The sequence below is a fragment of the Perca fluviatilis genome, chromosome 7, assembly GCF_010015445.1.
Source record: "Perca fluviatilis chromosome 7, GENO_Pfluv_1.0, whole genome shotgun sequence".
Taxonomy (NCBI): domain Eukaryota; kingdom Metazoa; phylum Chordata; class Actinopteri; order Perciformes; family Percidae; genus Perca; species Perca fluviatilis.
In genome coordinates this window covers 38,466,600-38,481,131 of record NC_053118.1, presented here as the reverse complement: position 1 = coordinate 38,481,131, position 14,532 = coordinate 38,466,600, and the positions used below count along the sequence as shown (strand labels likewise).

Here is a 14,532-nt window from a genome sequence, read left to right as displayed (position 1 = left end):
TTAATTTTTCTTTTTTGTCACTTTTTCAATGTTTTGGGTGTTTTTTTTCAAATGAAAGACATTGACAAAGATGAAAACGAAGGACATTTACTCTATCATTTTAGTTAGTTTTGCAAACAGACATTACAGTTTTAGTTTAGTTATGTTTTGTAATGCCTCATTTTCATTTCAGTTAACGAAAATGTTTTTCCCACCTAGTTTTCATTAATTTGTTCATTATCGTTAACGATTATAACCTTGGTTGCTTGATAAGATAAGTTCTTTGGTTTCACTTTTATGTGTGTAGAAATATTTTATTCACAAAACATGTGTATGTGCTCGTTGCAAAAGAGCTGTGTTAGTCATTGACGAAGTGGTTCAAGGAAATGTCCTTGATTCACAGAAAGTTAAGCTTAAGTCATAAAAATAGTTTAGGCCTTTATAGCATAAGAGTGCATTGTGTACTAGACAGATAAGCAGGAACACATGAAAGGTACTTAAAGTTGCAGAACAGACAAGGAAGTTCTCAAACCCACCTATACACAGACGACACAATCCTGAACACATCCGGCCCCTTATTGGATGCTGTGGTATTAAACCTCCAGGAGAGCTTCAATGCCATTCAGCCCTCCTTCCAAAACCTCCAAATACTGCTAAACTCTGGCAAAACCAAGCTCATGCTTTTCAAGCGATTGCTGCAAACCCCTGCCCACCCGATTAGCATTAGCATGCTCGATGGGTTGGAACTATTTGTGGCGGTTTACAAATACTTAGGTGTCTGGTTAGACAGTTCCCTTCCTTCCAGCAACACATAAAACACCTTCAGTTTAAAGTTAAGTCCAGGATCGGTTTCCTATTCTGCGACAGGGCCTCCTTCACTCATGCTGTCAAACTGAAAATGACAATCTTACCAATTCTCGATTTCAGTGATGTTATTTACAGAACTGCCTCAAATTCTCTCCTGAATAAACTAGATGTTAGGAGGAGAGTTACTCAGGAGAGAGTGGCCACGCCCCTTGACCTAGATCCTCTGTCAGACGCTCGCCACAGCAGGTGGAGACAGACACAGACAACAAACACAGGGAAAAAGGGAAGAGGAAAACAGGTAGGGACAGGGAAAACAGAGCCGACCCATAACACACACCTCCTTTGGCTGCCACTCCTTCCAGTTCTCAGCTGTAAACGATTGGAATGCACTTCAAAAAACCCTGAAATTTAAAACCCTTCTCACTTACTGCCTTCAAAGTAAGTCTATCTGAGATCCTGTCCGGTCACTGCACGTGCTAACCATTCTCCATCATTCATACTCTCCTCTCGCACCCTCCTATTGCATTACTGCAATTCATTACCTCAGTCATGCCCCATGGCATATTAGCACAGTTGCACGTCTTCACCTGCATTGCTTTCATATTCTGTTTACGCCCTTTTGCACTATTCATCTGCCCAGGTATATGCTCAACTGTCACTCCTCCCACCTTTGTTGTCACACAATTTTTGTACACCACAATCTGCACTAACTGTATATTGACTCTTTACTACATCTCAGTATTTATATATTCTGTCAATTCATGTATACTGTGATATTACTGACCTACATCATCATCATCATCTAAACCACACTTTGCACCAACTGTATATTAACTCTTTACTACATCTCAGCATTTTATAGACTATTGATTTTGACTATTGACTATTTTATGTCTATTGATGCATATTGTGTTATTTCTGATCTACATCACTACTTAGTCCACTATTTGCATTAACTGTATATTGACCTTGCACTACATTCAACATCTACATAGACTGTCTATTCTGGTTAACTGTGTTATTACTGACCTATATCACTAACCAGATCACAATTTGCATTAACTGTATATCGACTCTTCACTACATTTCAGCATTTACATAGACTGCCTATTCATATATATTGCATTATAACTGATTCCACACCACAAACTAGATCATAATTTGCACTAACTGTTCTTGTTTTGTTTGGCTCTATGCTACATCTCAGCAGTGTTATAGACTGTCTAATCATGTATATTATGTTATTAAAATATCACTTTCGCATATTCTTCATCTTACTTACACCTCACCTTGCACCGGCTTTGAAATGCCTACATAATCTGCACTTCATGTAGCCTTTTGTATTCCAGTATTGTATTGAATGCGAAACTGTATGCTGTTTCGTGCTATGCTTTTCTTGGCCAGGTCACCGTTGCAAATGAGAATCTGTTCTCAGCGGCCTACCTGGTTAAATAAAGCTTAAATAAATGTCACGAACCTGCTTGTGGGGAGGTGACAAGCGGGGGATCTCTCTCTCGCAGGCTATCTGTAATCAACCACCTGTTTCCCGTGGCTCATCAGCACAGCTTCTTAAGCTGTGACTGCTCTCTGTTCGTCGCCGGTGTTGGGGACCAAGAGTCTGGTTAAACCTGATTTTAACCAAAAGGCCTCAGATTAAACTGACCTCTGGATACAGGACACACATGTGCTCAGAGACAAAGGAACATGTGGCCAAGACAAAGGAATCTTGGCCTGCATGTAAACCCCAAAGCCGGGGTAATTCACACCTCTATGCGAAAGTGCCAGCCAGAAGGGAAACGCCTCAACTGGCAGGAAGTCAAAGAACTACAAGATTGTAGTCTTCACCCTTTCAAGAGTTTTGAGTCTTCCTATTGGTTCAGCGGGACCATAAACACAGCAGGGGGTCTTAACCTATAAAAAGCCTGATCCTAGGAAAATCCTGGTCTTCACTTGCAACTCCGTTGCTGAAAGAAGGCGCGCAAGCGCTTGTGCTGAACTTCCATTTTCTGGAGAAAATGGATTTTATTTCGGTGGATCCTTGAAAACGCACCTGTGTTTTCATATCTGCAGTGAGAAGGAAACAACGTTTTTCTTCTCAAAGTCAACTAAACTTGCCCCTTGCTGTCTTTTTGGAGGGAAGTTTCTCCGTGGCCGCTGACGAGCGCCAGGGACCCGCTCGGTTTAATTTCTGTGGAAATCTATGGACAGGAATAAACGGACTGAACACACCGTAGGAAGGCTTACGTCTGGGCAGAGATAAGTAGTGCGTTTTATTAATGAGCAAAGGGTTCGCTACCGCTGGTGCCATTAATGTGATCTGATTGTAATCATGTATTGGCCATATCTGGTTATTAATCTGTTGCTGTGAATGTATCAATAGAGCACGATACCGTTTGATTTTTGTTGTGTTAAGTTGCTTGGTAAACCGTAATCGCTACCTGCTAACTCACTCCTTTCACGGAGTTAGTTACTGTCCGCGAGATAATCGCGATTAATCAGCTGTTAGCCACTGAGCTGGCCGTTATCAATATCTAAGATCAGAGTGTTTCTTTTCTTTTCCTCTTTATTCTGTTCCTTTTACTAACACACACACACACACGGACATATAAGCTAGCCACGTAGCTCCCGAGCTAACGCTGCTAGCTTACCACGTGGAGTTTGTATAGAGCTAATAGGTGACCGAACATATGGTATAAACGTGCGCGTTGTCTAGCAACCCCCCACCTCGGCTTCTTCAGCCCCCTCTCCTAGCACCACTACCGCCCTCTTGAGGCTAAATAGTTTTGTGCAGCTCACAGGAGTAGCCATTTTGGGAGTTTGTCTCACACACACACACACACACACACACACACAAACACACACACACACACACACACACACACACACACACACACACACACACACACACACACACACACACACACACACACACACACACACACACACACACACACACACACACACACACACACACACACACACACACACACACACACACACACACACACACACACACACACACACACACACACACACACACACACACACACACACACACACACACACACACACACACTTGTAAAAAGGTATACAAGTTTATTATTGAAGGATTATTGATTAGCTACTGATAATTGTGACGTTAATAAATCTTATACTTAATTAGCAGTTGTTTGTGATTATTTGTGTACTTGTTGTAATAATTGCTGGTCGATCAGGTCCGTGCTTGTATTCACCCCTTCCTTTGTTTCCTTTTAAAGGATTACCACAGAAATGAGACTGATCCACAGTTTGATTATTGGTCCCTGACTTGCAGGGTGGTGCCCCATTTTGATCGTTTGTCGATTTGATAAAGTTATTAATAACCATATTCATAACTTTATTAATATTGATAAAACATCTTTGATAATTTGCCAATGATCAAATCTGTACCCTACGAGAATCCTACACCGGATAGTTAAGTCGAGTCACGTAGGTGAACGTCCAGTTTGTATCTGTCGCTATATTCTGTAACCTGTTGTTTTGCCTGCGGAACTTACCGATGACTGTTCTTCTCTCTGCAGCCTGTGTTTCTTTCTGGTCAGAAAGTGAGAAAAAGGATAACAATTTATAATATTTTACAGAAGCTTTAACCCTTGTGTTGTCTCCCAGTCAACCATGAAAAAACACTTCCGTTGTCCCTATGTCAATGTTTCAGTTTTTTTTTTCTTTGTCACTTTTTCAATGTTTGTTTCTTTCGCTTTTTCTGACATTTGTCACTTTTCAACGCTTTGGGTGCTTTTTCCGACGTTTGAGGCTTTTTTTCATCTTTTTCGTTGCTTTCCCAAACATTTGCCATTTATTTATTTTTTTTACATTTGTGGCGCTTATTCTGATACATTGATATTTTTAATAATAAAAATATATATATTTGTTTTTTAAATGAGGTCAAAATTGCCCCGAAGACAACATGAGGATTAACTGGAGTTCTGATTGAACAAAAAACTTTTAGTAAAACCTCCACTGAATAGTTTACTTTTTAAAACAGGAAGTTAACGTGACTGCTTTGTTTGAGCAGTTTTCCTTACCTAGGATTGTGTGAGTGTAACAGGTAGTATATACACTCACCTAAAGGATTATTAGAAACACCTGTAAGATTTCTCATTAATGCAATTATATAATCAACTAATCACATGGCAGCTGCTTCAATGCATTTAGAGGTGTGGTCCAGGTCTAGACAATCTCCTGAACTCCAAACTGAATGTCAGAATGGGAAAGAAAGGTGATCTAAACAACTTTGAGCGTGGCCTGGTTGTTGATGCCACACGGGCTGGTTTGAGTATTTCACAATCTGCTCAGTTACTGGGATTTTAATGCACAACCTTTTCTAGGGTTTACAAAGAACGGTCTGAAAAAGGAAAAACATCCATTATGCTGCAGTCCTGGGGGGCGAAAATGCCTTGTTGATGCTAGAGGTCAGAGGAGAATGGGCCGACTGATTCCAGCTGATAGAAGATCAACTTTGACTCAAATAACCACTCGTTAAAACCGACATATGCAGCAAAGCATTTGTAAAGGATGGGCTACACCAGCAGAATACCCTACCAGGTACCACTCATCTCCACTAAAAATAGGAAAATGAGGCTACAATTTGCATGAGCTCTCAAAAATTGGACATTTGAAGACTGGAAAAATGTTGCCTGGTCTGATGAGTATAATGGTTTAATGGTGTGGGGAATGTTTCCTTGGCACACTTTAGGCCCCTTAGTACCAATTTGGCATAATTTAAATGCCACAGCCTACCTGATCATCGTTTCTGACCATGTCCATCCCTTTATGACCACCATACCTCTGATGGCTACTTCCAGCAGGATAATGCACCATGTCACAAAGCTCACATCATTTCAAATTGGTGTCTTGAACATGACAATGAGTTCACTGTACTAAAATGGCCCCCACAGTCACCAGATCTCAACCCAATAGAACATCTACTACGATAGAACTACCTCCACCTCACAAAACTCTACAGTTTAAACAAGCAGCCACAGCTTAAATAACAGGAAGACTGGCAACCAGCCAGCAGTGCAGAGCAAGAGAGCTCCTGTGTCTCAGGAGTCCTTTTATTGACTGCCACCTTGAATGCTGATTGGTCAACTCCAACACACAGGTGGAAAGCAATCATCTCAATCATCTGGAGAGAAAACAGTGAGCAAGGGAAAGAACAACAAGAGAGAGAGCCACTTGCAGACAGGCACTTTGTCTGGCATGTAACACTGCGTTCCTTATCGCGTACTCTAGTACAAACTGCAGCTGCTCTTACAAAGTATGTACTGTTGTCTGCAGTACAGTCTGCAGACAGTCGGGACATAAAACTCTGGGATAACATTACAACTTGAACTTTGAGCCTCTTGTTCAGACATGCTGCACAGAGGATTGTGGGTCAGAAAAGCACGCTGGCTTACATACCACAAAACCCAACCGGAAGCATTAGGACATATATTAGGCATAGTGCTTTTGACATACTATGTATTGGGACAAACTAAATATTTCCCTGTCATACTAATGGTAGTATGGGCATTGCAACACACCCAGTATCTCTCTCAAAGCACTCCTCTTCCAGGAAAGAACAAAGCTTGATAATCCCTCCCCATCCTCTTCCTCCTCTCAAACACAGCCAGCTCCACTCTGTGCTCATATTTCCTTGTTCCCTCCCCTTCAGACCTACAGTTTGCAGAGGGATGTAACCAACATGCTGGAGGAGGTACAACAGTGTATCACTGCTGTGTTTAGATCAGAGCTCAGACTAGTTTCACTTCTCAGGAAGTGAGACAGACAGTCGTTGTCACTGAGCGAGAGGTGAAATGGCGCAGAAAAGAATTAAGCTGGACCGGGAAACCTTCTCTTGTCCCATCTGTCTGGATCTACTGAAGGATCCGGTGACTACTCCCTGTGGACACAACTGCTGCATGAACTGTATTAAAAGCCACTGGGATGTTGAGGATCATAAGGACAGCTACAGCTGCCCTGAGTGCAGGAAGACGTTCACACCGAGGCCTATCCTGCTGAAAAACACCATGTTAGCAGATTTAGTGGGGGAGCTGAAGAAGACTGGACTCCAAGCTGCTCCTGCTGATCACTGCTATGCTGGAGCTGAAGATGTGGCCTGTGATGTCTGCACCGGGAGAAAACTGAAAGCACACAAGTTCTGTCATCAATGTCTGGCTTCTTACTGTGAGCAACACCTTCAGCCTCATTATGAATCAGAGACATTCAAGAAACACAAGATGGTGGAGCCGTCCAAGAAGCTCCAGGAGAACGTCTGCTCTCATCATGATGAGGTGATGAAGATGTTCTGCCGTACTCATCAGCAGCTTATCTGTTATCTCTGCTCTGTGGATGAACATAAAGGCCACGACATAGTCTCAGTTGCAGCAGAAAAGACTGAGAGGCAGAAAAAGCTCAAGGGGAGTCGATTAAACATCCAGCAGAGAATCCAGGACAGAGAGAAAGATGTGAAGCTGCTTCAACAGCAGGCGGAGGCCATCCATCGCGCTGCTTATAAAGCAGTGAAGGACAGCGAGAAGATCTTCACTGAGCTGATCCGTCTCCTGGAGAAAAGAAGCTCTGATGTGAAGCAGCAGGTCAGATCCCAGCAGAAAAGTGAAGTGAGTCGAGTCAAAGAGCTTCAGGAGAAGCTGGAGCAGGAGATCACTGAGCTGAAGAGGAAAGATTCTGAGCTGAAGAAGCTCTCACACATAGAGGATCACAACCAGTTTCTACACAACTACCCCTCACTGTTACCACTCAGCCAATCAACATCCAGCATCCATATCCGTCCTCTGAGCTGCTTTGAGGACTTGACAGCGGCCGTGTCAGAAGTCCGAGATAAACTACAGGACGTTCTGAGAGAGAAGTGGACAAACGTCTCACTGACAGGGACTGAAGTGGACGTTTTACTGCCACAACCAGAGCCCAAGACCAGAGCTGGATTCTTAAAATATTCACGTGAAATCACACTGGATCCAAACACAGTATACACACATCTGGTATTATCTAAGGGGAACAGGAAAGCAACATTAATGAGACAACAACAGTCTTATTCTAGTCACCCAGACAGATTCACTAACAAGTCTCAGGTCCTGAGTAGAGAGAGTCTGACTGGACGTTGGTACTGGGAGGTGAAGAGGAGAGGAGAAGTTTCTGTAGCAGTCGCATACAAGAATATCAGCAGAGCAGGTGGGAAGGATGAATGTGGATTTGGACGAAATGACAAATCTTGGGCGTTAGATTGTATTGATAACAAATATACATTTTCTTACAACAATGTCGAAACTCAAGTCTCAGGTCCTCTGTCCTCCAGAGTAGGAGTGTACCTGGATCTCAGTGCAGGTATTCTGTCCTTCTACAGCATCTCTGAAACCATGACTCTCCTCCACAGAGTCCAGACCACATTCACTCAGTCGCTCCATGCTGGACTAAGGGTTGGTTGGTCTTCTGGAGAGTCTGCTGAGTTGTGTAAAGTGAAATAGTCAGAAGTAATTTAAGGGTTAAATTTTAACTTTTAAATTCTAAGTTTTAACTCTTTGACTTATTTAGTTTCCATGTTTGTTGCTGAGAGCTGATTGGTGTGACATTCTATTTTGTCGACGTTTTTTTGTCAGTGTTTTTGACGTTTGTTTGCTTTTATCAGCGTTTTTGTAAATTTGTTTGACTTTATTTTGCTTGTATTGACGTTTTATAAGTGATTAGATGTTTTTGGTTTGTTGACAAAACATTCGGGGAGCCCTAGAATCTCTCAATGTGCTCAGTTGAGATCTGTTATTTTACCTTTGATTGTTGAAACACGAAAATATGTTACAAAAGATCTATACCGAGATGATCTGTAGATATTAGCTGTTGTTTGTTAATCATGTATTTCTCCACGTTCTGTATCTGCGGGACAGGAAGATGTCTGTTAAATAGCGGTGTCTTGTAATCCCATGTGGGATGGGCCAAATGTTTGGCGTGACACAGAAATCAAATCAAACTGAAAGTGTATTTAGTTTCTCTTCCACTGCATGGCTCTGAAGAGAGAAAGCACCAGACCTCCTTTATCCTACACACTTTGTGAACTGATATGAGAGTATAACTGAGGCGTCTCTGTCCTTTCACCTTTCCTCACTAAAACTGCTCCGTCACAGAGAAATTCAATTCAATTTCAATTCAGTTTTATTTATAGTATCAAATCATAACAGAGTTATCTCGAGACACTTTACAGATAGAGTAGGTCTAGACCACACTCTACAATTTCCAAAGCCCCAACAATTACAGTAATTCCCTCAAGAGCAAGCATTAGCAGTGGCTATTGCGGCGGTGTCTGACGGGGCCGGTTGGGGGTGTGATGAACAGTGGCAAATAATAGTCATAATAAAGATAATGGAACAGTGACTTTGAAGGTAGTCGTTGTAGTTCATGTCATAGCAGGGCACATCATGTCATACTGAGTAGTGCAGTCTCCTATTCCAGATCCTGACTACTCTGTGCATATGAACATCACATCAGGGTGTTGCGGGATGTAACGTGGCGCTGCAGAGCATGGGTGGATGCAGTGGACGCAGCAGAACATTGCAGGGAATCGCAGAGCATAGCTCTGCGAAGAAGAAACATAAGGACTCCGGGGAGTAAACTCCCCAGAGCTAGGTTAGTAACAAGCAGTTCTGGGACAAGATGCATACAAAAGGAAACAAATGAAAACATTGATGAGAGAGCAGCTCAGTGTGTCATAGGAAGGAAAGAGCTTCCCCGGTAGTCTAGAATTATAATAGCATAACTAAGAGAAGCAGGTTAGCTTAGAGAGAGGTGCCGGATCGGGCTTGAACTCTCTCCTGCCGTGTTGGGCTGTACTGGCCTGCCTCCCTCTACTCTCACTATATTATTGATTAGTTGATAAATAAATCTGATGACTACGAAGAGAAGCAGGTGGGCCGGGTTAGGCGGACACTGCAACTCCTCACTCCCTAACTATAAGCTTTATCAAAGAGGAGAGTTTTCAGTTTACTCTTAAATGTGGTGACGGTGTCTGCCCCCCGAACCCAGACTGGGAGCTGGTTCCACAGGAAAGGAGCCTGGTAGCTGAAGGCTCTGGCTCCCATTCTACTTTTAGAGACTCTAGGAACCACAAGTAGCTCTGCATTCTGGGACCGTAGTGCTCTAGTGGGACAATAAGGTACTAAGAACCGTTCTAGATAGGATGGTGCTTGACCATTTAGGGCTTTGTAGGTCAGGAGAAGGACTTTAAAGTCAATCCTGAATTTTACAGGAAGCCAATGCAGAGAAGCTAATACAAGAGATATATGAGCTCTTTTCTTAGTTCTTGTGAGAACAAGCGCTGCAGCATTCTGGATCAGCTGGAGAGTATTAAGGGACTTATTTGAGCAACCTGACAGTAGGGAATTACAATAGTCCAGCCTGGAAGTTACGAACGCATGGACTAGTTTTTCAGCATCGTTTTGAGAAAGGATATTCCTAATTTTTGCAATGTTACGACGATGAAAAAAGGCTGTTCTTGAGGTTTGTTTTAGATGGGCGTTAAAGGATATATCCTGATCAAAAATTACTCCTAGATTTCTGACAGTAGTGCTGGAGGCCAGGACAATACCATCCAGAGTAGCTATATCTTTAGAGCACAATAACTTCAGTTTTGTTAGAGTTTAACGTCAGAAAATTATAGGTCATCCAGGATTTTATATCTTTAATACATGCTTGAAGTTTAGCTAACTGACTGGTTTCTTCTGGTTTGATTGATAAGTATAATTTGGTGTTGTCCGCATAGCAGTGATAGTTAATTGAGTGTTTCCTGATAATATTACGAAGAGGAAGCATATATAAGGAGAATAGAATTGGTCCCAGCACTGAGCCTTGTGGAATGCCATGGCTAACTTACAATAGAAATGAGCAGAGTTTTCTATCACTTGTTCGCAGCGTTCAAGTAGTGTGTGTTAGAACATTACAATAGTGTATATTAGAGCATTTAAGTAATGTGTGTTAGAGCATTACAATAGTGTATATTAGAGCGTTTCAATAGTGTATGTCAGAGCGTTTAATTAGTGTATGTTAAAATAATTTTAATAGTGTATACGAAAGTGAGAGCGTTTCAATAGTGTTTAATCTGTAGTGTTCTGGTTTCAGAATGAAAAAGACAATTGAAGAACAATTAGATATATTTCCATGGCAACTATCATGTTTTTGCCAAATGATGTACCAATGTTTAGTCATTCTATTATCTGAAATGTCTTGAAATGTAGTGCAAATAGCTCTGGTATAAGGGATACAAATCTTAAAGATGAGCCCAACGTTTACAACATCTGGCTCCGCCCCTGGGACATGAAGTACTCTGTCAGTACTTTGCACACACTTATTATACACATTACTATTACTAAACTATTTCTGTCATTGTTGACAGTGTGTGTTGAAAGAAGGGAACACAGCAAAACTAAAACAATAAAAAAGTTACAATATATAAAAATAAAGACTTTTATTGTGTAGACTCTTTAGAAAAGCCTTAAAGGTCCAACACACTTTCTGTTTCAGCTGAATCACTTCTATAATTTAGATTCAGATTAGTTAAAGTCAAACATGTTAAACATAAGGGAACAAACTTTGGTACTCAGACCCAGCAGCGTACACAAGAAACATTTGCAATGTTTCAGTTTAAAGAGACCCTCTCAATAATAAATAAAAGCTTTAATAAATTGTTAAATAATAGAGCAGCATGTTAAGAGAAACATGCATCAGTCTGCGCAGTAAAAATTTTGGAATTTTTTTTTTATATTTTAAGAAACATGTAATATTTTAGTAATTTTCGTAATATTTAAAAAAAAGTAATATATTAAGAAAAAAAGTCGTAATATTTTAAGAAATTAAAGTGTTAATATTTCCAAAAAGAATCATAATAATTCAAGAAACAAATTGTAATATTTTAAGAAAGAAAGTGGCAATATTAAAAAGTGGTAATTTCTTAAGAAAAACTCCCTTAAGAGGTCGAGGGGATAAAGTAAGTTTTCTCAAAATTGTTGGTGTCTCTATAGTTATTGATAATTCAGTGTTTCCCCGATCATGATGGTCCATCATAAAGTTAAAATTCACAGTTAGCACATGTACAATAACGTTTAATAATAATAATAATAAACGGAATTTATATAGCGCTTTTCATAGACTCAAAGTCGCTTAAAACATGACGTTACGTTTGTGGCTTCTATTGAATCTATAACTCCAGAATCAGAGAAGGGTTTACTGCCACAATGAGTTACACTTACGTGGAGTATGCCTTTGTGGTTGGTGCAAAAATACATGAACAAACATATTAAACATTGATATGAATAAACAATAAATACAGAAAAATACATACAAACAGAATTCAAGGCTGAATGGGTTGATGAGTGCAGAATATATAGTATAGTGCAATGGATCTCCTATCAAACATCTTATTATTAATAACATATTTTCACCTTTTACAGACACACACACACACACACACACACACACACACAAAGATACACACACAAACAGACACACGCACGCACACACAACAGACACACAAAGACAGATACAGACACCCACACACACAAAGACATACAAACACACAGACACACACACACAAATACAGACAGACACACACACACAAAGAGACATAAAGACAGACACACACATACATACACACACAGACACACACACATAAAGACCGACACACACACAGACACACACACAGACACATACACAAAGACAGACATAAACAAAGACAGATACAGACACACACATACATACAGTTAGTTACAAATATATACAAACAGATTTCAGAGGCTGAATGGGTTGAGTGCAGAATATATTGTATAGTGCAATGGGTCTCCTATTAAACATCTTATTATTAATAACGTAATTTCACCTTTCACTCACATTAATCTTCAGTCTGGAGGAAATCTAGAAAAGCTGGAACTGAAAAAACACAAAGCTACAATAAGACATTCAAATAAAGCACACTAAAAACTCCTGGATTAAAAAGGGACCAACTAATTTCTGGGTTATTTCAACCCAGAAAATTGGGTTACTCTTTTTGACCCAACCTCTGGGTTAAATACTTGACCCAAATGTTGGGTTAAAATAACCCAACAGTGTAGTTAATATAACCCAACTTCTTGGTAAAATACCTGACCCAAATGTTTGGTTAAAATAACCCAACATTGTGGCTGGGTTAGCTCAGTTGGTAGAGCAGGTGCACATATATAGAGGTGTATGCCTCGACGCAGAAGGTCCAGGGTTCGAGTCTGACCTGGACGATTTCCTGCATCGTCCAGGTCAGTACCTCTGCATTCACAGAGTTCTAGCAGCAGACACATCTCTAGAACAACTGTTAAGAGGAGACTGCGCGAATCAGGCCTTCATGGTCAAATAGCTGCTAGGAAACCACTGCTAAGGAGAGGCAACAAGCAGAAGAGATTTGTTTGGGCCAAGAAACAGAAGGAATGGACATTAGACCAGTGGAAATCTGTGCTTTGGTCTACATGCCTGGTTCCCACCGTGAAGCATGGAGGAGGAGGTGTGATGGTGTGGGGGGTGCTTTGCTGGTGACACCGTTGGGGATTTATTCAAAATTGAAGGCATACTGAACCAGCATGGCTACCACAGCATCCTGCAGCGACATGCCATCCCATCCGGTTTGCGTTTAGTTGGACCATCATTTATTTTTCAACAGGACAACGACCCCAAACACACCTCCAGGCTGTGTAAGGGCTATTTGACCAAGAAGGAGAGTGATGGAGTGCTGCGCCAGATGACCTGGCCTCCACAGTCACCGGACCTGAACCCAATCGAGATGGTTTGGGGTGAGCTGGACCGCAGAGTGAAGGCAAAAGGGCCAACAAGTGTTAAGCATTTCTGGGAACTCCTTCAAGACTGTTGGAAAACCATTTCAGGTGACTACCTCTTGAAGCTCATCAAGAGAATGCCAAGAGTGTGCAAAGCAGTAATCAGAGCAAAGGGTGGCTACTTTGAAGAATCTAAAATATAAGACATGTTTTCAGTTATTTCACACTTTTCTGTTAAGTACATAATTGTTATGTATGTATGTTATGTTATGTATAAATAATACATAACATATGTGTTCATTCATAGTTTTGATGCCTTCAGTGAGAATCTACAATGTAAATAGTCATGAAAATAAAGGAACACATTGAATGAGAAGGTGTTTCCAAACTTTTGGCCTGTACTGTAGATAGATAGATAGATAGATAGATAGATAGATAGATAGATAGATAGATAGATAGATAGATAGATAGATAGATAGTGTAGAAATATATTGGGTTTAGAATAAGAATGTCCTGTAGCCTGGGATGGCCTCGCTGTCTCCTCCTGTCTGGCATGTGCAAGATAAGACGGGTTCAAATTTAGTGGAGCAAAAGTGCGCCTGATTTGTTTAATAAACAAATGGAACAGAAGGCACCTAATGAAATCTCTTAAAGGAACAGACAATCTGTAGGCCATGAGAGAAGAAGAGAATGAGAGTGATCTCAAGGCTAGCACGCAACTTCTCTATCTTCTCGGAGACAGAAAGTCTGAGTGATATCCAACCAATTGGCGGCCCAGACGCAATGGCGGGAGGAGGAACCTGAAGATGAATAAAAGAACAGGGAAAAGGAAGGTCTGGTGTCAGACCCGGAAAGATTTTGTTGGTGGTTAGGGAGAGAACGCAATGAACAACGAACACAATAAGTAAAGGGGAAACTTTGAGAAGTGACC

The 14,532-nt window shown here is 41.0% G+C and overlaps 1 protein-coding gene across 1 annotated transcript; it reads left to right on the top strand.

Annotated features, from left to right (window-relative positions):
* The first annotated feature begins 6,571 nt into the window (after positions 1 to 6,571).
* On the top strand, positions 6,572 to 8,986 carry LOC120563005 (tripartite motif-containing protein 16-like). The gene has a single exon (XM_039807008.1). It carries the CDS (start codon positions 6,624 to 6,626, stop codon positions 8,289 to 8,291), a length of 1,668 nt encoding a protein of 555 aa, XP_039662942.1. The 5' UTR covers positions 6,572 to 6,623; the 3' UTR covers positions 8,292 to 8,986.
* Positions 8,987 to 14,532: the final 5,546 nt, after the last annotated feature.